Source organism: Quercus lobata, chromosome 2 (genome assembly GCF_001633185.2).
Source record: "Quercus lobata isolate SW786 chromosome 2, ValleyOak3.0 Primary Assembly, whole genome shotgun sequence".
NCBI lineage: Eukaryota > Viridiplantae > Streptophyta > Magnoliopsida > Fagales > Fagaceae > Quercus > Quercus lobata.
The window spans coordinates 3,263,362-3,289,448 of record NC_044905.1 but is presented as its reverse complement, the minus strand read 5'-3'; the positions used below and the strand labels follow the sequence as shown (position 1 = coordinate 3,289,448).

The 26,087-nt window shown below is 35.4% G+C and overlaps 2 protein-coding genes across 3 annotated transcripts; both read right to left on the bottom strand.

Annotated features, from left to right (window-relative positions):
* Positions 1-4,725: 4,725 nt before the first annotated feature.
* LOC115974070 (cytochrome P450 81C13-like) lies at positions 4,726-8,604 on the bottom strand. Of its 2 annotated transcripts, XM_031094288.1 has the most exons (3): positions 7,632-8,604; positions 5,338-5,458; positions 4,726-5,220 (listed from the first exon to the last, which is right to left on the bottom strand). In XM_031094288.1, the coding sequence occupies exons 1-3, from the start codon at positions 8,526-8,528 to the stop codon at positions 4,838-4,840; spliced, it is 1,401 nt and encodes a 466-aa protein (XP_030950148.1). In that variant the 5' UTR covers positions 8,529-8,604; the 3' UTR covers positions 4,726-4,837. The 2 variants fall into 2 exon arrangements, with proteins under 2 accessions (XP_030950148.1, XP_030950147.1); XM_031094287.1 differs by having other exon boundaries at positions 4,726-5,458; positions 7,632-8,603.
* A 5,283-nt stretch (positions 8,605-13,887) lies between these two features.
* LOC115974071 (cytochrome P450 81C13-like) lies at positions 13,888-19,683 on the bottom strand. The gene is made up of 2 exons (XM_031094289.1): positions 18,684-19,683; positions 13,888-14,637 (listed from the first exon to the last, which is right to left on the bottom strand). Exons 1-2 carry the CDS (start codon positions 19,281-19,283, stop codon positions 14,017-14,019), a joined length of 1,221 nt encoding a protein of 406 aa, XP_030950149.1. The 5' UTR covers positions 19,284-19,683; the 3' UTR covers positions 13,888-14,016.
* Between the last annotated feature and the right edge of the window lie 6,404 nt (positions 19,684-26,087).

The window sequence follows — 26,087 nt, the reverse complement described above, 5'->3', positions numbered from 1 at the left end:
GGACAAATTTAGGTTTTTAATCGTTCTATTCAAATCAAAAGTCTATTATTAAAATTTTTAAAATTTAAACTCCACACAACTCACATTTTTTTTTTTACCTTAAGTTACATCTTATTAAATTAATATTTTATTAGGATATTAAGCTATAAGGCTCTTGATTAAGGGATAAGATTCAACAATAATTTAATTTAGATAGAATATTATAATCTAAATTTTAGAAATTTAAATTCTACTTCAATTAAAAGTCTATTATCAAAATTTTCAAAATATATATATGAGAGATGCTACGTCTACAATATTTTTACAACAAATCACTCGTGGTTAGTTGTTATTGGTTCAAATTTCAAACTAACGCTAAGATTACTTTTTTGCCGCAATAATAATAACTAGTAACAACTTACCACTAAGGATTTGTTGTAAAAATATTGTAGACATATCATCTCTCTCTCTCTCTCTCTCTCTCTCTCTCTCTCTCTCTATATATATATATATATATATATATATATTCAGCTATAGTTTTTCAATACGATCCCACTTAACCAATAAATCATTCCTATAATTAAATCTCAAACAATACACCTAATGTTGTTTTTGTTTGTTCACTTTTTCCCCCAAGATGCAACTTATGCTTATGTTTGAATATAATAAATGCATCTTACTTATTGTTTTTTTAATTGAATTGCATGCAAGATATTACTACTCCCTCTGTCTCAAATTGTTTAGCCAATATTCTATTTTGGGATGTCCCAAAATTATATTCTGTTTGAAAAGTCAAATACCATTAATTTATTAACATTCCTTTTATGCCCTTAATTTATTTGTGGGAGCATTTTTTAAATTAAAAACCTAAATTGAATTTGGTTTGCAAATTGCTTGGCAGTTGGCACCAATATTAGAAATGTTTTTTTTTCTTAAATAATTTTTTGATAAATTTTTTCTAAGGGTGATTTAGGAAATTTTTGACCTTTTTTTTTTTTTTTTAAAGAAATAAGACAGTTAATCATGTTTCCCTAAATAATTGGGTTTTTCTTGATAAGCCAAAAACGTATTGACCCCTTGTGATAAATTAATCAATTAATTTAGCCAAGTGAATTAATTAACTTAATTAACATGCAAACGCATGGTAGCACAAACAAATCTAAATATGCAGCGGAAAATAAATTTGACACGGTGATTTATTTACGAATGGGAAAAACCTATATGGTAAAAACCCCACCGGATGATTTTCAGGTCAACACTCCCGAAATTCCACTATTATCACAATAAGCGGTTACAAGTAAAGGAATCTCAGTACCTTATACCAACCTACAATTGAACCCTTACCCCAATACCCAATTGGACTTGTTCTGTAGTGACAATTTCTCCTTTCGGTGCACGACTCCCAAGTACGTGACTAACTAATTGCGCGGATCCCAGTACGTGATTTCAATCACTAACTAGAGAAGGTTGTTGGCTGCAAAATTCTTCAGTTCATCCCAACAATGAAGATCAAGAAGATGCTTGGTCACAAAACTCTACGGTGCATAAATATAGCAACTTCTTCACAAGAATGATTAACTAGGGCAAAACTGTGTCTCTAGTCACAATTTGCTTGAACAAACTTTGCTCAACACTTGTGCAACTTGTGAACACTTTGACGGCCTTTAAAATAATCATTTTATATGTTTAGAGTTGTGAGAAAAGAAAGTCTAAACACATAATCACGGATTAGAGTCAAAACAGAACTGGAATTCTGTTTTTCATAAATCTCAATAGATACCCTATCTGTCGAGGTGCTGTCAAGCCACTGGGCTGAACATCTTTACAAGTCTCGATAGATAGCTAGCTCTCGAGCTTTAATGAACAGCATTTCTTCAATTTGAATCTTGGATAGACTTGCATGGTTTTAACACTTGATCTTGAAACACAGTTTCTTGAAGTATTAAACACATCCTAGATCTACCCAAATACAAGTAAAGTGCGTTTTGTCAAAGGATTAGTCAATTACATAAAATAGTGACATATGTTACTAACAAGTGAATCACATATGTCCTAACATTTCTAACTAGGCCAAACAATTTGGAATGGAGGGAGTATAAAAAAGCAAAACAGTGGACACTCATTTAAGTTCTAGGTTCTTTTATGTAAGTTTTTATTTATTTATTTTATATATTCTCAAATTTTGAACTCTTTTGTGTATGTTTTGATTTTGGGTTTTGGTTATTGTCTTTGTTTTTTTTTTTTTTTTTTTTTTTTTTTTTTTTTTTCAAGTGGCATTTTCACTAAATTAATATTTTATTAGGATATTAAGCTACAGATGCCAAGCCCGCAAGCCCACTTTGCTTAGAAAGTAAGCTTGAGTTGCGAAAGGTTGCTTTCTAGACTCTTGATTAAGGGATAATATTTAACAATAATTTAATTTAGATAAATTGTTATCACCTAAATTTTAGAAATTCAAATTCTACTCTAATTAAAAGTCTATTATATATCAAAATTTTGAAAACTTATTGTAGGTGCCCAATTTGTTACGATCCCAAGACAGTGCTGGGCTCGTACGAAAAGAGGCCCTCACAATATCATTTGTAGAGAATGGGCTTCAAAGGTATGACATTGGGCATAGATGAGCTGTTTAGTAGTAATTCCTACGGGAAATACTGCATGAGCGGGCTCGGTTTCCCTAGCTAAACCCCTTTTCTTTTTTTTAGCCAGAGTTCTCCCCCCCCAGAGCTTTATTTTCTTCTCCTTTTATACTGGTGTTTCATCCCCTTTTTTGCGTCCACGTGTTGATTTTACTTTTGGAGTGCAGGCCTGTCCAGTCGACCCATACCTAGAGTGGTTGGGAGTTGTTGGAAAAGCGCATGGTCATGGGTATGGGTTTGAGTACGGGCTTGTCAGACGCCGAATCCCGCGTTACTGTGTTGGCGGCTTTTTCCCTTACCCTGCCCCTACACTCAGTTTGCTCCTTTCGTTGGGCATTTAGTGAAGTGCCGAGCAGGAGGTCGTCCTCGGCAATGGCTCTCCTCGGCTTGGGCCGCGGACCCTAAGATAAACTGGGCCTGGGCCAGAGCCACACTTTCTTTGGCCCCACACTTATATATACATATACATATACATACATACTGAAAGTTCAAAAACGTGTAAAAACACCTTTGAACGTTTAGACCCCCAAATACCAACTTAACCAATTCAAGCAATATGTCAAACAACTAGTGTGCGGAAACTTAACATATGCTATAATATGAAATTGGTTAAAAAACTATCTAAGCCATAACAAAATAAAATCCACAGCAGATAATAAAAAGGCAAAGATAGAGAGGAAGGAAGATGCAAACACAAAGACAACACGCGATGTGTTATCGAAGAGGAAACCGAAGCCCTCGGCGTAAAACCTCTCCGCCGCCCTCCAAGCGGTAAACAATCCACTAGAAAATACAGTTGAGATACATGGACAGCAATAGACCCTCCAAGCCTAATCTACCCAGTGCACCTAAGCCCTCCAAGCTTCTTACTCCAACGAGGTTGCGCCGAACCTTTTTCTTTTCTAACTTCCTGGATTCCGCTACTAGACCGTAGCATCAACCAATGAAGATTGGTTCCTTCCTAACTGCTTCCCAGAAATCCAAACAACTGTCTCACAGTGATGATGATGATGAGAACCAGGTTTGGTATAATGCCTCTCAAGGATTTGACAATGGAGAGGAAGAGAGATGAGGAATTTGAAGAGACTCTAAGGTATAGATTGTGAGTGAATCAATCTTGTTTTTCTTTAGGGTTTCTCTCTCAAAATTCTCTCTGGAAGCTCTCTTTCAATCGTGGGTAAAAGGGGTATTTATACTGGAGTGGGAGAGGAATGTGAAACGTCAGGTTTAACAAAACAGGGGTGGCTCGCGGCTTGACCTCGCGGCTTGACTAAGTCGCGAGATCCAGTCGCGAGATAACTGTATGGCCAGTTGTCCTGTTTTGTCCTGTAGTGCTCCAGCTTGCATGACTGTTCACCTTCCAGCATGCTTGGCACGTGTGTTGCGTTTGGCGGCTTGGAGCCGCGAGTCACCCGCGAGTCCCAGCCGCGAGTCTCTGTTTTTTTGCACACTCTTGAGCAATCTTCACTCTATCTCACTCACTACCCTTACCTCAAACCCACCTAAATACAGGGTTACTAAATGCTGAATTACAAGCAAATTTGGCACGGAATAAAGCCAATTAGATGGTTGAATAAATTCAACCTTACACATACATACATACATACATACATACATATATATATATATATATATATATATATATATATATATATATATATGGCTTTTCAATACAATCTCACTTTACCAATAAGCCATCCCTATAATTAACTAATAAGATTTTGTGTATGTTTTGATTTTGGGTTTTGGTTATTGTATTTAATTTGCGAGTGTGTTGATTTTTTTAATTAGACTATCACTAAGAACAAATCAGTATTGAGGAATTTTTATTTTATTTATTTATTATTGTTTGTGCTGGTTAGGGCATAGATTAAATATAGTCCAAATAGAAATGGTCAAACTCATATTAAGAAATTAAGAAACTAACACAAAACATAAAAATAATTCTAAAAATATAAAAATAGATAAACAATGATAAAGTATAAACTCTAAACAATTAAAACTTAAAGTAATTTTTTATTAAAATTTATTTACTTATTTTATAATTTGTTATTACTTTTATTTATTAATTTAGTTTTAATTATTTTAGAAAATTAGCTTATCTATGCACTAATAAAAACAGAGGTAATTTTACTTTATTGGTCTATGCACTTATAACAACAGAGGTAATATAGTCTATTGGTTTTGTTAATCAATCTCATATCTTATAACAAATCTAATCAAAGTTGAGAGAGAATGTTAGTCATGGAAGGGCATGGAGTACAAACAGCCTCTAAAGGCTGAGTCTTTGGCATAAGAAATCCAAAACCTGAGGTCATGTCCACCATCTCCTTCCCAACCCTTTTCCAATCAAAGCACTGAATGAGTGAACCCAATGCTAATGAAGTCACCCTCATGGCCATGCCAGCACCAGGGCATACCCTCCTCCCTATGCCAAATGGAATGAACTTGAACCCTTCTCTTTCTCCATTGATTTCTTCAAATCTCTCTGGCTTGAACTTAGTAGGCTCCTCCCAAAACTTGGGATCTCTATGCATGGACCATGCATTCACCAACAAAATTGTCCCTTGTGGGATATGAAATCCCCCCACAGTGCAGTCTGCTGAGGAATAATGAGGTAATAAAAGTGGTGATGTAGGATACAATCTAAGCGTTTCATTGATGACACAACGAAGATAGGAAAGTTTGGCAAGATCCAAGTCATTTATCAAGTGCTCACCCCCAACTTGGTTGTCAATCTCTGCTTTAACCTTCTGCAACACCTCTGGATGATTAAGAAGAAGTGACATTGCCCATTCTATGGTTGTTGCTGTTGTGTCTGTTCCCGCAATCAACATCATCTGCAGCACGTAATTCTCTGTAAGCTAAGCTAACATTTCCAGAAACAAAAATTATAGGCAGAAGGGAAAGATAATTTATATTTTTCAGCACAAAGCTCAAGAAGATGTTTGGATGTTCTGTAAAATTGCATTTCCACAAAGTGTTCCACGTGGATTCAGCAGCACGGTTCCATTGTTTCTTAATAGGATAGAGAAAAATGACAAAAGATGAACCGTAATTCCATATATAATGGATTAAAGATTTTGCAAAAGGACTCCAAATTAGATCTATATTATCTAGGTGATCATAGGTTTCAATTAACTTCTAAACGCTACAATAGAATTTTTACCAAGTAAAAAACAAGAAATTTCTATTAATGCTTTTCTCAACATAAAAAATAAGGTCTATTAATGCGCATAGATTTCAAATTTCATTAGCTTTACTTGAACATAGTAAGCTTAGTAGATAGCTTGTTGAAAACGCAATGGCTCAAATAAGAAGACTCAGGAAATTAAAATTGCGTTGTAAAAGTGTACCTTTCAATAGCACTCCCAGACAAGATTGATTGTAGAATATTGGAATAGAATAATAGGAATAAAGAGAACTAAAAAGAAAATAGAAACAATGACACTAAAGAGAACATCAAGGATATAAACTATTCAACTTCTAGCCTACTTCCACATGATTCAACTTTTAGCCTATTCTTACGAGTCTTAAATCTTCTGTCCCCCTTTTTTTTCTCCATTCTATTCTCTCTCACAGTTGATCAATGATAACATTATAGATGTGGACAAGGAGAGGACACAGATTGAAACTCTGTTGATTTTTTCAATAATTTATAGTACTCATAGTATTGACTTGTGTCAAAAGTTGTGTCACTACTTTCTCCTACTCAAAAACCGAATCACCTTTTTAATACGGTATATTTGAAGAACAAGTCAAGGTATATTAAATTTCATGCAAAGTAGTCATGCTGGGTGGGTGGAGAGAGCTAAAGTCACGCTTGCTTGACAGTGCATGCAAAAAAAGGCATGTAATTTAATGTTGTAGTATAAAAATTCAAGGCTCTTTCCAACAAATTGATGACTGCTGCCAGTAAACGCTATCTCATCACAGAAGGCTATTGTATGAGAAAGGCCCATCATTTAATTTTTCCTATTTCCAATCGATTGCGATAAATTCTTTAAAAAGTTTGACATTCATGATTCATCTAGAGGGTAGTTAATGTTAAATGTTAAATTCAAGAGAAAAGAGATTATTAAAAAAAAAATTCAAGAGAAAAAAAGTTAAGAAGAAATGAACTAAATTACATAGTGCTTTTTGGTACTTTTGGTGATAGAATTTACAAACTAACAAGTATAATCTATTTCTATATAGGGGGAAGGGGCAGGGGCGGAAAAGCATCTGTCTTTACACCTAGTTCTTGCTCAATTGTTCAGCATGAACACATTAACTGTGCCAAGAAATTCAAATAATGATTCAAGGTTCAAATAAGAAGAAGAGTATACTAGTCAAATTATAATTAAAATCCTTGTAATCGTGTATATAGCCAACGCCTATGTTGTAAACACATAGTTGTGAAACTCAATACATGCAAGCAAAACACACTCTTATAATCAATCGATTTGGGATATCATAGATCCTTACAATAAATATTAATCTTAAAGCTCTCTGTAGTGGAATTGGAAAGGTGGGCAGTGACAACTTGGGCAATATGGAACGCAAGGAATAAGTACTAATTTGAAAAGATCCAAACCCATCCAAAAGCAATTTTGAGTGGGGCTCTCGGCTTCCTACAGGAGTACCAAACGTTTATGGCAGCACAACTACACAACTGAGCCACGGATGTGGCTTCTTGGAGCTTAGGGTGGTTCGGGAAATCAATGTTTTAAGCTTGTCCTTGTATTAGACTTTCTTTCTTCCCCTGTTTTCGGACTGCTTAAACAGGGCATATACTATGTAATTGGTTTGTTATGTTATATTAATGATATTTCTATCTTCTTACCTCAAAAAAAAAAAAAAAAAAACTATATATATATTAATCTTAAAGATTACTCTGCATCCGATTTTAACACAACAGTGCAAAATGACTAAATGGTTACTTGGCAAAATAATCACGAAAAATATAAAAACAAAAAGTAATTAAAATCACCATATATTGAGCAATAATCACAAAGATGTAAATAAACTTACCAATGTTAGGCTTTTGATGACATCATCTGAAAAAAATTCAGGATCAGATTTCCGCAGAGAAAACAGAGTTTCAATCAGTGTCCTCTTCTTTTCCACATCTATAATGTTATCATTGTTCAGCCTGCTTATCTCTTCTATCAAACGCCCTAACGCTTCATCTCTTTTCCTGTGCAACCTTATCATATTCTCTTCCAACCCTTTGTAACCTACCCACCTTAAAATTGGAAAGAAATCACATATATTCACTGCCAAGCTTGCAAAGTAAACCTCTTTGAATTCTTTGAGAAGTTTCTTTCCCACATCCATGCATGTAAACTCCTCTCCAACACATGGCTTTCCAGCAACTATCCTCATCATTATATTGGACACCAAAAGTGTGCTCAAATACTTAAAGTCTACCTTTTGGGGTTCTATATTTGACACTTTAAACAATTGGCGAAGAAGAGAGTACACTACTTCTTCTCTAATGGTAGAAGATTTCTGAAGGCTGATATGAGAGAAAATCTCAATGGTACTAACACGTCTAAGGTTTCGCCACAAGTGACCATATGGAGCCCAAACTGGGGCAGTACAGTTGTAAGTAAGACGATCCCCAGCCATAGTTTGGGGACGATTTGCAAATATTATGTCATTTTTGGTGAAACATTCTTCAACAGCTGAAGGAGAAGATACAACTAGGATAGACCTTGAACCAAACTTAAGAGATAGGATTGGACCGTACTGCAATGATAGGGTCTCTAGTGTTTTGTGGAGTGGCTGTTTCAGGAGGTGAAGGTGGCCGATTATTGGTAGAGAAAATGGACTTGGTGGTAAATTTTTGTTACGGTGGCGGTTTAGAAGTTTGATAATGAAAACAGTGGAGAGGATCAAAGCAAGGTAGAAGTATAAGCTTTCCATGGCGAAGCAGAGGTATAGTTTAGTGAAAGAAAGAGGGAGAAGGGATAATAACCCTTACCGAAATACTGTAGTGAGGATCTTATCCATGAATGCCAAAAACAGTTTTGTCGTTGTCCTACAATTGACGTGGTACCCTATATAAAAATATTTTATCTTCACCAAGCCAATTACCTTTTCTTGCTTGGGATTTTTGGAGAGAAATGCTAAGGACGAGTACACATCTTTGTATCACTTTTTTGTACCACTTTATATTTCACCGATTAGTATTTATCATATGTATGATTACTTTTTATTTTAAATTTTATTTATTCTATAAAAAAAAGTAAAATGAAAACATGACAAGTAGTGATTAGTAGAATATAAAGTGGTACAGAAGATTTAAACTCGTTAGGAACACCAATTTTGACACAATTTTGTGTCACAACTTACCACATGACGAATTGTTATTAATAAAGATGTGAGTTATGGTACAAAATTATACCAAAATTGATGTCCCTAACATTTCTCATTTTTGGAACCATTCATGGACTAACTTTCAATTATTAGACCTAATCCCATTACCATTATGCATAAGGACAAATTTTCCCACAGTTTAGTCTTTTATGTTGATTATAAAAATTCAACAAATAATCATAACCCATCCTAAATTTTAACCTACTAGGCTACTACACTTACTTTTGCTACACCTGTGGTCCCATTACTTGTATAGTTGCATGTTTACTCCTATAAGATATTCAATTTAATACAATAAAACATTTAAATATTCCAAACCAACTACACTTACTTTTGCTACACTTGTGGTCCCATTACTTGTATAGTTGCATGTTTACTCCTATAAGATATTCAATTTAATACAATAAAACATTTAAATATTCCAAACCAACGCATAGATTCTACTTATCATGTGTATAATTATTTTTCATTTTAAATTGCAATTATTCTGTAAGAAAAGTAAAATGAAAACATGACAAGTAATGATTGATGGAACATAGAGTGGTATATAAAAAGTGATATCAAAGATTTGGACTTGCTAAGGACACCAATTTTGACATAATTTTATGTCACAACTCGCCACATGGTGAGTTGTAATTGGTAAGGGTGTGTTAGGTGAGTTGTAATTGATAAGGGTGTGTTAGTGGGCCATGTGGAGACACACCATTACCAATCACAACTCATCATGTGGCAAGTTGGTAGTACAAAATTGTGCCAAAATTGGTGTCCCCAATATTTCTCATTTTTGGAACCATTCATGGACTAACTTTCAATTATTAGACCTAATCCCATTACCATAATGCATAACGACAAATTTTCCCACAGCTTAGTCTTTTATGTTGATTTTAAAAATTCAACAAATAATCATAACCCATCCTAAATTTTAACCTATTAGGCTACTACACTTACTTTTGCTACACTCCTAGTCCTAGTACTTGTATAGTTGCATGTTTTGTCTTTAAAAAAATATAAGATATTCAATTTAATAGAATAAAATATTTGAATATCCCAAACCATTCTACTTATCATGTGTATGATTACTTTCCATTTTAAATTTCAGTTATTCTATAAAGAAAGTAAAATGAAAACATGATAAGTAGTGATTGGTGGAATATAGAGTGGTATACAAAAAGTGGTACCGAAGATTTAGACTTGCTAAGTACACTAAATTTGGCACGATTTCGTGCCACAACTCACCACATGGCGAGTTGTGATTGGTAAATGTGTGTTATGCGTGGATTCTAGTTAGCTGATAAAGTATTTGTTATTGACTAAAAGATTTGGAGTTCGAACTTCGTCTACATTAAAAACTGATTTGTGTCTTTATAATAAAAAATAATTATTATATCTATAAAAAAAAAAAATACAAGTCTCAAACCAACAAGAAAATAAATCAACTACACACAGGAACAAGAAGATTTATGTGGAAAATCTTTTCATCTTGAAGGGAAAAACCATATATCAACTCCAAACTAATCTATTATAATAAATGCAATACAATATTTTAAATTTATGGCCAAAATTTGTGTTTACAAGAAAAATAATAATATCGCTTCTGTAAGGACGCGATTCGTGACGGACCGTAACAGTGTCGGGTTCGCACGTAAAAAGGCCCCTAACAATATCATTTGTAGAGCGTGGGTTTGAAAGGCTAGGCCCTGGTTGACAGGCGGTGGGTTTTCGCGGTGTTCGTGTGAGCTTAAGTTTCTCTACACCCCTGGAGTCTTTCTCCTGGAGGTGGGCTGGGAGGCTCAGGTTTCTGGCCATTTTTCCCAACCCCCTTTCAGGTTACTTCTTTCTCCTTTTATATTCGCCTGCGTTTATTGTCCTTCGTCCACGTATAGGGTCAATCTTTCCAAAATTGATACTTGTCCCATCAGTCCATTTTCAAAGTCGTTGGGGGTGGTTGTAAAAGTCAGGAACTGCAGCTCTGTCAGGTTCAGAGCATTGAATGGCAGTAAGAGCAGCTTTCCTGGGATATTTTAGATTTTTTGTCCTGGTCTCGGTCCTATGCCGTTTCTGCCCTCCTTTCAGGGGGGGAACTTTGGGTCTGCCGAGGACTGAGCCGTCCTCGGCGATGTCCATAGGCTATTTGGTCGAGTTTGGGCCATAGCCCTCCTCGGCTTGGGCCTTCGGATTTTCCCCAGGTAGATGGGCCCGGCCCGTAAACCGTTTGGGCCCCACAGCTTCTATAGAAACTAGTCTATAGTCCCGTGCATATGCATGGGTATAATTAAAAACAATTACAATTATACATTTTTTTAAAAGATATTCAAATTATACATAGTATTAGCTTAATTTTTTTTTTTTTAAATCATATATTTCTAAAATATGTAATGGTTTCTCATTATATATATATATATATATATATATATATATATGATTTAGACTCTTCAGATTTTTCACTAAAAAATTCACTTACCACAAAAATTTATAAAAAAATAAATAAATGGACACGTGGTGGAAAATTGAAATCCAATTTTGAATGTAATTGGATATGAACTCTTTGATTTTCACACTTAATAATTCACTTGGCTCAAAATTAAATGGGACATGTGACACAAAATTGAGAATTCATATATATATATATATATATATATATATATATATATGATTTAGACTCTTCAGTTTTTTCACCCAAAATTCACTTGCCATAAAAATTAAAAAAAAAATAGACACATGATAGAAAATTGAACTCTAGTTAAAATTCAATTTAGAATCTAATTGGATTTGGACTCTTTAATTTTCACACTCAGTAATTCACTTGGGACTATTAGATCCCTTGGTTGATTTTAAGGGAAACTTAATCAACTTTGACAAATTTATGAAATCTCATTTATTATCGATAATTTCCACATAATATGCATGTCCACCAAATATACAACATAGCTGGAGCAGTAGGGATCTTCCGTTCAATCTCTGTGTTTGGTGGATTTTATTTTTTTTTTTTTTTTGTCAGGAGTCACAACAAGTTGTAGAGATTTGTGATCTAAAACCATCTACAAGCTAGCGGATCAGATTAGAATTTCTTTCAATGACAAATTGGTGTTGATATGAAGTCTTCTCAGATTGTGACACTAATAAGATTCATTTTGGAATTGGTGGTTTTCCAACCCAATTCCAAACAACTTGCATATCCGACCCACCCAGCCAAACCAACCGGACCCGAACCGTCTGCCGCCCGATCCAACTACTCCCGCGGTCGGCGGCGGGTCCTTACTTTTCAAAACCGATTCTAGCGGATTGGGTGCGGGTCTCTTTCTCCAATACCCAAGCCATCCAACCTGACCGCCATATAAATGGGTTTAAAGGTCTGAAGTTTGTTACTCTCAGTTCTTACTCTCACGCTCTCCTTTCAGTCTCATGATCTCTACTACCCTTCGCCGATCCTGCTCGTCATCGATTCTACCTCTCCATCGTCAATCTGTGCTCTTCATCGTGGACCTTCACTCTTCGTCAGCAACGTCCCAGCTTGTCTTCGCCTCCATCTCTCAAATTCAATCTTTCTATTTCATCTCTTAGGTTCGTTTATCTGTGGATTTGTGGATTTGTTCTTTGGGTTTTTGTTCTTTGGATTTGTGGATCTATTCTTTGGGTTTGTAGATCTTCTCTTTGGGTTGTAGATCTGTTGATTTTTTTTCTTTAGGAATCAAACTTTTGTTTGATCTTTGTATTTCGGTTGAAATCAAAGCCGACCGCCGCCCACCCGAGCCCGATCCAACTCGACTGGTGGCTTTTCGTGGTCGGCGACGGGTCTGGAACTTCTCCACCCGATCTGATCGGGTCGGTTGCAAGTTGGGCACAAACCCAACCCGGACTGACCCGTGGACAACCCGGCAATTCTAGTAATTATAAGGCACTGGTTTAGATTTTTAGTTTTTAAGAGAAATCAAATGGGTAATTTGAGTTTTAAACATTAGGTATCCGAGTCCAACTGGTTTATGTTATGTATTAAGGTATCTTAATTATTAATTTTATTTGCAAGAAAGTAAAAGTTTATATTCCAAAAGAATATATATTTTTATAGGATACTTTCGTCATGAAGTCTTGGGTAAAAGAAATAGTTTCATTTCAGATACGCTTATCTGCACTGCATATTGGATAATGAATGAAAGTTGTCGGTGCTTCTTAACGTATAGGAAGCCATTCCCCCGAGAGAGATTTTTGCGAGGATCCAAAGAGCCACCAGATCCAGATCCGGAGCAAATCCAAAATTTTATCCACAAATTTCGTCAAACCCAACTAGTATTAGCAATATAAAATGTTATTCTTATACCCAAAATGTTATTATAGGGCAAAATTGAAAGGATTGGAATATTTTGATATAAAATAAGCATAAATTTTGTTCGAAAAGTTTAAATTAAAAAAATTTTAAAAAATATCCATAAATAAATAAAAATTTTGAAAGCTGAATCATTTAAGACTCAAGGGATAAAGTTTGACATCAGCCTTGGATGTAGCTTAAAGCTGTAACCTCACCCAATATTTTTTTACTTGCTTTGAATTTTGACAAATCTACCGTTGAATTATGTTTTCTTCTTATATCTTTCATATCTGGAAATTAACTTTTCAGAAACTAAAAAATTTAACTATATCATTAATCAAATATTTAAATTTCAAATTTTTGTAGTTTTAAATTATGCATAAAATAAAGTTAATACATCAAATAGTAAATAAAATTTGATTGACATGAAATTATATATATGTGTTAAGAATATAAAGAATATACAATTCAACAATTAGATTTTCAAAATATGTAATTATGTTAATTTTTTAAGCGAAAATTGTAAACTTAAACTGCAATCAAATTTACTTAAACTTTGTTCCATTTTTAAAGGGGGAAATTTAAAGGACGTCATCACGGCAGATTCATAAATGATGTGTTGGATTTTGTCAACCTTTTCCTCAGAAGCACTTATCTATGCACTTAGTAAAACAGAGGTAATTTTATTCTATTGGTTTTATTTATCAGTCTCATATCTTCTAATAAATCTAATCAAAGCTGAGAGAGGATGCTAGTCATGGAAGGGCATGGAGTACAAACAGCCTCCAAAGGCTTAGTCTTTGCCATGAGAAATCCGAAACTTGAGGTCATGTCCACCATCTCCTTCCCAACCATTTCCCAATCAAAGCACTGAATGAATGCACCCAATGCTAAAGACATAACCCGCATGGCCATGCTATCACCAGGGCATGCCCTCCTCCCTATGCCAAATGGAAAGAACTTGAACCCTACTCTTTCTCCATTAATTTCTTCAAATCTCTCTGGCTTGAACTTAGTAGGCTCCTCCCAAAGCTTGGGATCTCTATGCATGGACCATGCATTCACCAACATAATTGTCCCTCGTGGGATATGAAATCCCCCCACGGTGCAATCTGCTGAGGAACAATGAGGTAATAAAAGTGGCACTGTAGGATATAGTCGAAATGTTTCATTGATGACACAACGAAGATAGGGAAGTTTGGCAAGATCCGATTCATTTATCAAGCGCTCACACCCAACTTGGCTGTCGATTTCTGCTTTAACCTTTTGCAATACTTCTGGATGATTCAGAAGAAGTGACATGACCCATTCCATGGTTGTTGCTGTTGTTTCTGTTCCCGCAATAAGCATCATCTGAAGCACATAATTCTCTAGTAAGCTAAGCTAACATTTCAAGAAAAAAAATTCGAGGCTTAGGGGAAGAAGTATTTCTATTTTTTAGTACATATCTCTAGAAGATGTTTGGATGTTCTGTAAAATTACATTTCCACAAAGTGTTTCACATTCAACAGCATGGCTCCATTGTTTCTTAAGATAAGAGAAATACGATAGGAAATAACAAAAGATGATCCATATATAATGGATTATAGATTTTTGCAAAAGGACTCCATATTAGATCTATATTACCTAGGTGATCATAGGTTCTAATTAACTTCTAAGCAAAAGATTTTTAATGAAGTAAAACACACGAATGTCTATTAATGCGCATAGATTTCAAATTTCAGTAGCTTACCTTGAACATAGTAAACTTATTAGACAACTAGCTTGTCGAAAATGCAATAGCTCAAATAAGAAGACTCGGGAAATTAAAATTGTGTTGGTAAAGTGGACCTTTCAATAGCACTCCATAAGACAAGATTGATTGTGGAATATTAGAATAGAATAATAGGAATAAAGAGAACTAAAAAGAAAACATAAACAAAAACACAAAATAGAACATTAAGTGTGTGTTTGGAACACATGTTGAACATGCGTTTTTGCGTTTTGCTAAAAAATGGTGGGTCTTGTGTACTGTTCATGGAACACACAAATACGGAATTTAGCAAAAAAAAACCTTTAAAATTTGGTCCCACATGGCACTATTCATATTTGTTAGGTTCTAAGGATTAGGAACTAATGTATTAGAACTCTAATTTGTAATGTTGACAAACCATGATCAAAATAGGTTTTAGTCTTGTTTTAGACTTGCTCAAAGTGTATGTGTTTTATGTAAAGTTGGAATCGAGTTACTGCAGAATTTATTGTGCAATTCTATCTAGCTCGATCAATCAAAACTCAAGTAGAACATTTTTCTGCAGAATTTTTCAACTCAGCCCAAGCCTGTTTGACGTGTAGGGTTTTATGTCTTGTCTTAAATATAAAAGGAAAAATCCTAGCCACGTTTTTAGAGATGCTCCATATGCTGTGTGTGTGAATCTTTTGTGAAATCAAGAGGTGGCTGCCTTCACACATACTTAGGGTTTCCAAGATTCAAGATTATGTCAAGAACTTGGTGATCATTCAGTTGCTGTATTAAGAGCTTAAAGATACACAAGCAGGAGTACTTGTACTTGTTAGGAATCCAAGAAAGAAGTAGTCCGTGGACTCAGAGCTGTCACGTGGTCGTGTTAGCAAGTTTTCTACTCGAGATAGCAATAGGATGTTAGTGGTCTAAATCGTTATTGTATAAACTTCAATTCTTTCATAGTGGATTCAGGTTTACCTTGAGGATAGCTAGGTTAAATCCTCTCCAGGTTTTTACTGGTTTGGTTTCCTAGGTCATCATATTTTTTGTGTTCTTTATATTCCGCACTTTACATTGTTATGATTATATGATTGTGTTAACCTAGATCTAGAATTTGGACTAAGTAATAACTTGGCTAAATAACTAGGTTAATCTGGTTGTGTTTAAGGGGTCTAAAAATGTAAAATATTTAAAAATTATTTTGTTACAGTGTTTTCAGTTTTCAGCAATAAGCGATATCCAAACAAACCCTAAGAATATACATGATCTAGTTTTAGCCTACGTTCACAGGTCCAAAATAATCTTCTCTCACATTTCCTTCTCCATTCTATACCCAACAAATAAAAACTTGCCACACTTATACCTAACTAATTCTATACTCATAGTTGATCAATGATATATAGATGAAGAAAAGCAGAGGACAATGATTGAAACTCTGTTGAATTTTTCAATCATTTATACAAAAGTTATGTCACTACTTTCTCTACTCAAAAACCAAATCACCTATATAATACGGCATATGTGAAGAACATATCAACATATATTAAATTGCACGCAAAGAAGTCATGCTGGGTGGCTGGACAGAGCTAAAGTCATGCTTGCTTGACAATGCATGAAAAAAAGGCATACAATTTAATGATGAGTGTGAAAATTCAAGTCTCCTTCCGACAAATTGATGACTGCCAGTAATGCTATCTCATCACAAGAAGATACCGTATGAGAAAGGCCCATCATTTAATTTTTCCTACATTCAATTCGACTATGATAAACACTTAAAATTTTTGATATTCATGTAAAGGGTAGTTAGGGTTATTTGGTTGGGAGGATAGAAAATAGGCAAGATTGATTGTGGAATATTAGAATAGAATAATAGGAATAAAGAGAACTAAAAGAAAACATAAACAAAAACACAAAATAGAACATTAAGTGTGCATTTGGAATGCACATTGAATGTGTGTTTTTGCGTTTTGCTGAAAAATGATGGGTCCCATGTACTGTTCATGAGACCCACAAATACGAAATTTAGTAAAAAAAAAAAAACCTTTAAAACTAGGTCTCACACGGCACTATTCATATTTAAAAATTATTTTGATACAATGTTTTCAGTTTTCAGTTTTCAGTTTTCAGCAATAAGTTATATCTAAACAGACCCTAAGAATATACATGATCTAGTTTCTAGCCTATGTTCACAGGTCCAAAATAATCTTCTCCTGCATTTCCTTCTCCATTTTATACCTCACAAACAAAAACTTGCCACACTTATACCTAACTAATTCTATACTCATAGTTGATCAATGATATATAGATGAAGAAAAGCAGAGGACACTGATTGAAACTCTCTGTTGAATTTTTCAATCATTTATACAAAAGTTATGTCACTACTTTCTCTACTCAAAAACCAACTCACCTATTTAATACGGCATATGTGAAGAACAAGTCAATATATATTAAATTGCATGCAAAGAAGTCATGCTGGGTGGCTGTACCGAGCTAAAGTCACGCTTGCTTGACAATGCATGAAAAAAAGGCAACAATTTAATGATGTAATGCTATCTCACCACAAGAAGATACCGTATGAGAAAGGCCCATCATTTAATTTTTCCTACATTCAATTCGATTATGATATATACTTAAAAATTTTGATATTCATGTAAAGGGTAGTTAGGGTCATTTGGTTGGATGGATAGAAAATAGGGATAGAAAAATGGAGATAAAACTGATTTTATAGATATTTGATTGGAGAGAAGGGGATGATGAAAAATTAGTGGGGTTAGGTGTTTCTCCCTTGGTCGAACAAAATTGTATCTCTCCAATTTAGGGAGAAGATTGAGAGGAGAGAAATAATCGCAGTCAATAATTGAACTACCCTCCTCCTTCTTTTATGTGTTGGACCTTTGCCCCTTTTTTTTGGTTGCTTTCCTAGACCATGGGCATGATAGTGCTTTCTTTTGTTTTGTTTTTTTTTTTTTAACTAGACATGAATTTTTTTTCCAGGGTAATATTTTTCTTTTTTAATAAATTTAGGTGATTTTTTTGTACTTTTTGTTTTAATTGGACATCATTTTTAACAAAAGTATATGAGTAAATTTATACAAACTCATTTTTTTCATCCTCCAATTTTTCACTCCCAACCAAACACAATGTAGAAAAATAAAAAAAAATTTATTCTCCCACTTTTCCATCGCCCTCAAATTCAAGCTAAAAAATTGAAGAAGAAATGAACTAACGTAGAGCTTTTTGGGGTAGGGGCGCAAAAGCATCTTGTCTTTACACCTTGTTCTTGCTCAATTGTTCAGGATGAACACATTCTCAGTGTCAAGAAATTCAAAGAATGATTCAAGGTTCACATAAGAAGAAGGGTATATGCTTTAGACAGTCAAATTATAATTAGAATCCTTGTAATCATGTATATGGCCAACATCTATGTCGTAAGCACATGGTTTTGAAACTCAATACACGCATGCAAAACACACTCTTCTATATGATTTCCAATCCATTTGGAATATCATAGATCGTTTGTTCATTACAATAAATATTAGTCTTAAAGATTACTCTGCATCCTTATATTACTACAACAGTGCTAAATGGTTACTTCGCAAAATAATCGTGAAAAATATAACAAAAAGTAATCAAAATCACCATTAAACAATAATGACAAAGATGTAAATAAACTTACCAATGTGAGGCTTTTGATGACTTCATCTGAAAAAAATTCAGGTTCAGATTTCCGTAGAGAAAACAGAGTTTCAATCAGTGTCCTCTTCTTTTCCACATCTATAATGTTATCATTGTTCAGCCTGCTTATCTCTTCTATCAAACGCCCTAACGCTTCATCTCTTTTCCTGTGCATCCTTATCATTTTCTTCTCCAACCCTTTGTAACCAACCCACCTTAAAATTGGAAAGAAATCACATATATTCACTGTCAAGCTCGGAAAGTAAACCTCTTTGAATTCTTTGAGAAGCTTCTTTCCCACATCCATGCATGCAAATTCCTCTCCAACACATGGCTTTCCAGCAACCATCCTCATCATAATATTTGACACCAAAAGTGTGCAAAAATACTTGAAGTCCACCTTTTGGGGTTCTATATTTGACACCTTAAACACTTGGCGAAGAAGAGAGTACACTTCTTCTTCTCTAATGATAGAAGATTTCTGAAGGCTGATATGAGAGAGAATCTCAATGGTACTAACACGTCTGAGGTTTCGCCACAAGTGACCATATGGAGCCCAAACTGGGGCAGTACAATTATAAGTAAGACGATCCCCAGCCATAGTTTGGGGACGATTTGCAAATATTATGTCATTTTTGGTGAAACATTCTTCAACAGCTGAAGGAGAAGATACAACTAGGATAGACCTTGAACCAAACTTAAGAGATAGGATTGGACCGTACTGCAATGATAGGGTCTCTAGTGTTCAGTGGAGTGGCTGTTTCAGGAGGTGAAGGTGGCCGATTATTGGTAGAGAAAATGGACTTGGTGGTAAATTTTTGTTATGGTGGCGGTTTAGAAGTTTGATAATGAAAACAGTGGAGAGGATCAAAGCAAGGTAGAAGTAAAAGTTTTCCATGGCGAAGCAGAGCAATAGTTTAGAGAAAGACAGAGGGAGAAGAGATAATGACCCTTACCCAAATACTGTCGTGAGGATCTTATCCCATAAATGACAAAAACAAATTTCTCTTTGTCCTTCTATTGACGTGGTACCCCCATATAGCCATATTTTGTCTTCACCAAGCCAAATAGCTAACTACCTTTTCCACAAGGCACTTAGTCATTTTATTCCAACTAAAAGTCTATTATTAAATATTTTTTAATTTAAATTTCATATAAATAATTTTTTTCCTCAAATTACATCATTTTAAATTAATATTTTATTAAGATACTAAGCTACAAAACTCTTGACTAAAGAATAAGATTTAACAATAATTTAATTTAAATAAAACGTTATCATCTAAATTTTAGAAATTTAAATTCCACTCCAATTAAAATTCTATATCATAATTTTAAGAATATATATATATATATATATATATATGGATTTTCAATATAATCTCACTTAACCAAATAAGCCATCCCTATAATTAAAAATCCCACACAATACAACTCACACTATTTTTTTTATTTCACATTTTTTCCCCTAAGATGCAACTTGCGCTTATATTTTAATCTAATAAATTCATTTTACTTATTATTCTTTGTTTTTGAATTACGTGCAAATATTATGTTAAAGGAAGTTTACTATAAAGATGCAAAACAATAGACACTTATTTAAGTTTTTGGTTCTCTTATATAAAGAAGTAAAATAATGGATTATAGATTTTTGCAAAAGGACTCCAAATTAGATCTATATTATCTAGGTGATCATAAGTTCTAATTAACTTCTAAACGCTACAACAATAGAATTTTAGCCAAGTAAAACACAGGAAATGTCTATTAATGCGCATAGATTTCGAATTTCAGTAGCTTTACTTGAACATAGTAAAGCTTAGTAGACAGCTTGTCGAAAATGTAATGGCCCAAATTAGAAGACTCGGGTAATTGAAATTGTGTCATTAAAGTGGACCTTTCAGTAGCACAAGTTTTCTATGGCAAAGCAGCAATAGTTTAGAGAACAGAGAGGGAGAAGCAGGGGCGGCTCCATGATCAGCAGGGGTTCTAATGAACCTCTTGACCTGGTTCCAAAAGACAAATTATACTTAATTTTTTTAACTTTTTTTTTGGTTTTGATTCCTACATGAACTCCTTGACCTTAAATTTTTTGTTAAGCCCAACTGAAATAAGCTTGACTATGATCCTGAATTTTTTTTCTATATCCGATAAAGTAATTTGATAAGCGCTCTACACATTTTCAAGTCTAAGAAATCTTTTACTACTTACTCCAATTCAAAGAGTAACCCATCCAATACAAAGAGTGACTGTGTTACCCTGCAAATACGAGTTTAGAAATGCCTTTTTTTGTCCAAAACCTGATCATGGCCTGTGCCCATTTTATTAACGTGGAGAGTGCTTCTTTTTTTTTTTTTTTTGGTTTGGTTGTGGGTCCCCTTAAAATGGTTCTTTGACATTTGTTGATACCCATTTTTGCGACACATTTTCTACAAGCCCGATTCGACCAAGCCCGACTTCCTTGTGGGCTCAATTCATGTATTATATTATATTTTATTCTTTTAAGCATGATTCAAGGCTTCAAGCTCATGCGACTTATTGGGGGAAATTGAGGAAGTGTGGTTTGGAGGGTATGGGTCGGTTCTTTTTGGACCTTTTGCATGAGCCCAACACATATGTGCTACCAAGTGGGCAAGGGAAACTAGTAGCACCTTAGGCTCATGGAGGAGGTCTTGTACCTGAAATTTTCACCCCAAAACAGCTTTTATGCTCTGGGTGATTGTGGCCCAACTTTTCTGCTATACCATTTTTTGTCTAAAACACATAGCTGGCCCTAAGTAGCTGGCCCTAATTGGCTGGTCTGGTCTACTACAACAACCAAATGCAATCTCCAAGGACCTGCTATGTCTAGGAAACATTAGCCCATGAATTTAGGCTACTTTATTTCCCAAATTATGCAAAAAGCAAGGCATCCCTCTTACCCAATTAAATCAAATTTGACCATAACTTTTTTGATTCATACCTTAGGATTCAAAGTCTCTTCTGTTGACCAAAAACAGTTACTTAGAACACCCCAAGTCCAATACAAAAGGCCCTAATTAGATTCAAAATCAACTAACCACATTCTACCTAGAGACTTGAAAAGTCAGAGCAAAAGCCCATTCAGCCAGTCAACAATCTCACAATTCTAAATCTTAGGGGTGAAAATATAGGTACAGGAGAACCTTCCCTCTCTTCCTCACGACCTCTGTCAATTTCCTCTTCTCGGTGATTGCAGGTCGAAGTTTCAAACCTGTTGAATCACGTTTTCCCCATAGAGCTAAAACTTGAGAGTAAAAACCCACTGAGTCAGGAAACATTATCACAATTCTGAGCCTTAGGTGTGGAAATATAGGTAGAGGGGAACCTTCCCTCTCTTCCTCACAACCTCTCTCATTTTCCTCTTCTTGGTGACTGTGGGTCGAAATTTCAGACTTGTTATGTTTTTATACTTTTTCTATACTTTTGTTATTAGCATTTTGATTCTCTCTTGTCAAAACACCATTAGCCTTTTGTTCATTATACATTTGGAATTTTTGGCTTGATTCTCCACAATAAACACTTCTAAAAAACCCAATGGGAGATTTGGGCCATTCATGGTCTTTTTTTTTTTTTTTTGGCTAAACATTGACATTCATGTCTTAATACTTAAAAGCTTCTTATCAAATATCGACAACAAACGTAAAGTCCCAACCATACATACGTGATATGTTCCTTTCTCTCCGTTTTTTTTTTTTTTTTTTTTTGATACCACACAGGGGAGAAAAACAAACCAACAAACTACACAACAGCTGGATTAAACCAGCTACAGTTCAGAGGCATTTGACATGCCAAGTTAGCAACTGACCAAATAGAATTTACAACAAGTTTAGGGACTAAGTACACATCACAGCAAAGCCCATTATGGTTCAAAAAGTCTAAATCAGCAAGCTGGATCTGTTGCAGCCGGTTTGTGGTCTTCCTATGTTGAATTAGATGGACTAACTGTCTGTTGGTGCCTAGAAACAAAATATACTGGAAACCATGGTTTTTTGCTTTGAGAGCAGCTTCCACCATAGCATCCAACAGTGCCACACATGTTGTATCAGCTACCCACATGTTGTATCAGCTACACTACTATTAACACCATAAAACAAGCTATCTCCCTGCCTAGTAATAGCTTCATAAGCTGAAGACCAGCGGTTTGGCTTCTTGCTCCTAGCTCCAGCAAGCTTAACGATCAACTGCCACTGCCCTGAGGATGAGTAGTGGTCTGGCTGAGATCTTCTTGGCTGACTAATGTGTCTTGGTTGATCAAGGAAAGCCTCTTTGTACCTGCAAGCCATAGATTGAGAGATTAAAATCACGCTCATAGGATTAGGTTGTAACCCATCATATAGCACTCGGTTCCTGTGTAACCAAATATGCCAAAGGGTTGTAAAATTGCTTGTAAGTAAGCCATAGAAGAAGGCTCCCTGGATTTGAACTTCATGAGGATTGTTGAAAGCCAATGCTGGACACTTAAACTCCTAAAGTCAGTAGCATGTACAGCCAAGGTTGATCCGTGCCAACAAGCTCTAGTAAATGGGCAGAGGAGAAAGAGATGAGTAGAAGATTCAACATCAGAATTACAAAGGGGACATGTTGTTTGGGTTGAGATGCCTCTGTTGTTTAGATTACTAAGAGTGGGTAATCTGTCCTGGATAAGTTTCCAAACAAAAGTATTGATTTTCAAAGGAACTTTGCCTCCCCAAATCAGATTCCACACATTTTGGTCTCCATGAATATTTCTAGAAGAAAGGGAATCCTGTATAAGAATCTCATAGGCTCTTTTGACTCCATAGTTACCGTTAGCCTCATTGGAAAACTTCCAAAGCAACTGGTCTTGCACATCATGAGCTTTAGGTAAAGGAATTTGAAGGATTTGTTTGCTCAAAGGAAAGGGGTATAAGGTTCGGACCAAATCAGCTTTCCAAGTTTTGGAATTGTGATCAATAAGATCCCCCACTGTACCAGTTTGTATTTCAGGATGATGCAAAGTACCATGAGAACTAGGAAACCAGTTTTGATGAGTAAGAGGGATATTGAAACCATTACCAACTCTCCACTGCCCCTCCCTAAGTCTAGAATCACCTTGCTTAACAATGTTCTTCCAACACCAAGTATGATGAGACTTTGGAGTGTATTCTTGTAAAGAACAATGTGGGTAGTATTTAGCCTTAAAAGTTCTTGCCAGCAAAGAGTTAGGATTTTGGTACAACTTCCAATATTGCTTTGCAAGCATAACATGGTTCATGGGACCAAACTTTTTAATACCCAGACCTCCCTTCCTCCTAGGTTAACAAATTTTTTCCCAATTCAAAAGGTGAAGTTTTTTCTCACCTTGCCCATGCCCCCACCAAAAGGCTCTAATAATGGTATCCATCTCATTACACACCTGATCAGGAACCTTAAAACAAGAGAATGTATATAATGGTAAAGATTGAAGCACAAAGGAGATAAGAGTTGTTCTTCCTGCTTGTGATAATAACCTCGCCTTCCAACCCTGCAATTTGGACTGGAGTTTTTCAACCAAGAAGTGAAAATTAGCTATTTTGTTACCCTTAAGCTTAAAGTTGAGGCTGAGGTACTTGGTAGGAGTATGCACCAGATTAACTTTCAGCTTTCTAGCCAAGGCTTCCTGGTCTTCCATAGGCATATTAGGTGAGCAAAATAAATCAGATTTGAGGGGATTGATAGACTGCCCAGATACCCTACAATACCAATCCAAAATTTTCAGCAAGGTGTCAACAGAGTGCTTATCCTTCTTGAAGAACAGAAGGGAGTCATCAGCAAACAACAGATGCGTAAATGAAATGCCATTCCTTCCAACTTTAACCCCTTTTAACTTGTTTAAGGTTTCAACTTGTGTAAGGGAGATGGAGAAGATATTAGCACAAAAAAGAAACAAGTAAGGGGATAGAGGGTCCCCTTGCCTCAACCCTTGAGTTGGTGTGAAAGACTTAGACATGTGACCATTAATGAGTAAGGTAAATTGCACAGAGGTGACACACTCCATAATCCAATTAATCCATTTTGAGTCAAACTTCATCACCACAAGCACTGCCTTCAGAAAATTCCATCTAACTTTATCATAAGCTCTGGTCATATCTATTTTCAAAGCCCCAAAACCGAATTTCTTCCCTCTCTTCCTCCTAAGGTCATACATGATTTCATGTGCTATAAGAATATTGTCAGAAATGTTTCTTCCTTTAATGAAAGCATTTTGAAAGGGAGTAATGAGCTTATCCATAAGAGGTTTTAGCCTATTAACAAGAATTTTGGAAATAATCTTATATAAGACATTGCAAAGACTAATAGGCCGGAAATGAGTAACCTCTTCAGGGTAATTGACCTTAGGAATAAGGGTAATGAAAGTATGGTTAAGCGGTCTGAAAAGTGAGCCAGAATGGAAAAAGGCTTGGACAGTATTGATCACATCTAACTTGACAGTTGGCCAATACTCTTGATAGAAGAAGACAGGGATACCATCAGGTCCAGGAGCTTTGTGAGGTCCTAACTGGAACACAGTGTCTTCAATTTCCACACTTGAAACTGGTCTAATAAGATAGGAACAATCCTGGGCAGATAAAGTAGGAATAGGTAAACATTGGAGCTCATCAACTAGTTCCTCCACACTAATGTTATTTGTAGCCTCAAAATTTTCCTTAAAGTGATCATTTAGTGCGGTCTCAATCTCTTCAAGCTTATTAGTGAAAATGCCCTGATCATTCTTGATGTGAAGGATCCTACTTCTAGCTCGTCTCTGTTTAACCACTGTTTGGAAAAATTTAGTGTTCCTATCCCCTTGAAGGAACCACTTAGTCCTTGCCTTTTGGGCCCACATCAGCTCCTCTCTATCTAACAGGGTTTCAATCTCCATCCTAAGGGTTTTTTCGACTTTAGCATCCTCAACAGAACTGATAGAATTCTGGAGAACTTGCAGCTGAGCTTTTTTCTCTTGAATCTCAGTTTCCACTCTACCAAAAACCTGTTTATTCCACTCCAGAATACTCTTTCTCACATTAGATAATTTGTTTCGAAGCTGTGCAGCTCTAGAACCAGAAGAATTAAAATTCCAAGACTGCTTAATCAAATCATGACAAGTAGGATGTGAAATCCACATGTGCTCGAACCTAAAGGGTCGTTTCCTATAAGGACCACGAACCTCCAAATCCAAGATAATAGGTCCATGATTAGAATGAATGATAGGAAGGTTCCTTAAAGAGTGTAAAGGATACATATTGACCCATTCAACTGTGGCAAAGGCCCTATCCAGCCTTTCCATTACCAGATCCTCATCATCTCTATTATTTATCCATGTATATTTCTGCCCAGTGGCCATTAAGTCACACAAATGAAGATCATCTATCACCTGTTGCAACAAATTAGCACCAACATTGTTGCCCTGATT

Coding starts and splice junctions, on each gene's coding strand:
- LOC115974070 (XM_031094287.1), bottom strand. CDS start 8,528: ATGGAAAGCTTATACTTCTACCTTGCTTTGATCCTCTCCACTGTTTTC. Junction 5,459..7,631: donor TCATCAAAAGCCTAACATTG/GTAAGTTTATTT, acceptor TACGTGCTGCAG/ATGATGTTGATTGCGGGAAC.
- LOC115974071 (XM_031094289.1), bottom strand. CDS start 19,283: ATGGCTGGGGATCGTCTTACTTATAATTGTACTGCCCCAGTTTGGGCT. Junction 14,638..18,683: donor TCATCAAAAGCCTCACATTG/GTAAGTTTATTT, acceptor TATGTGCTTCAG/ATGATGCTTATTGCGGGAAC.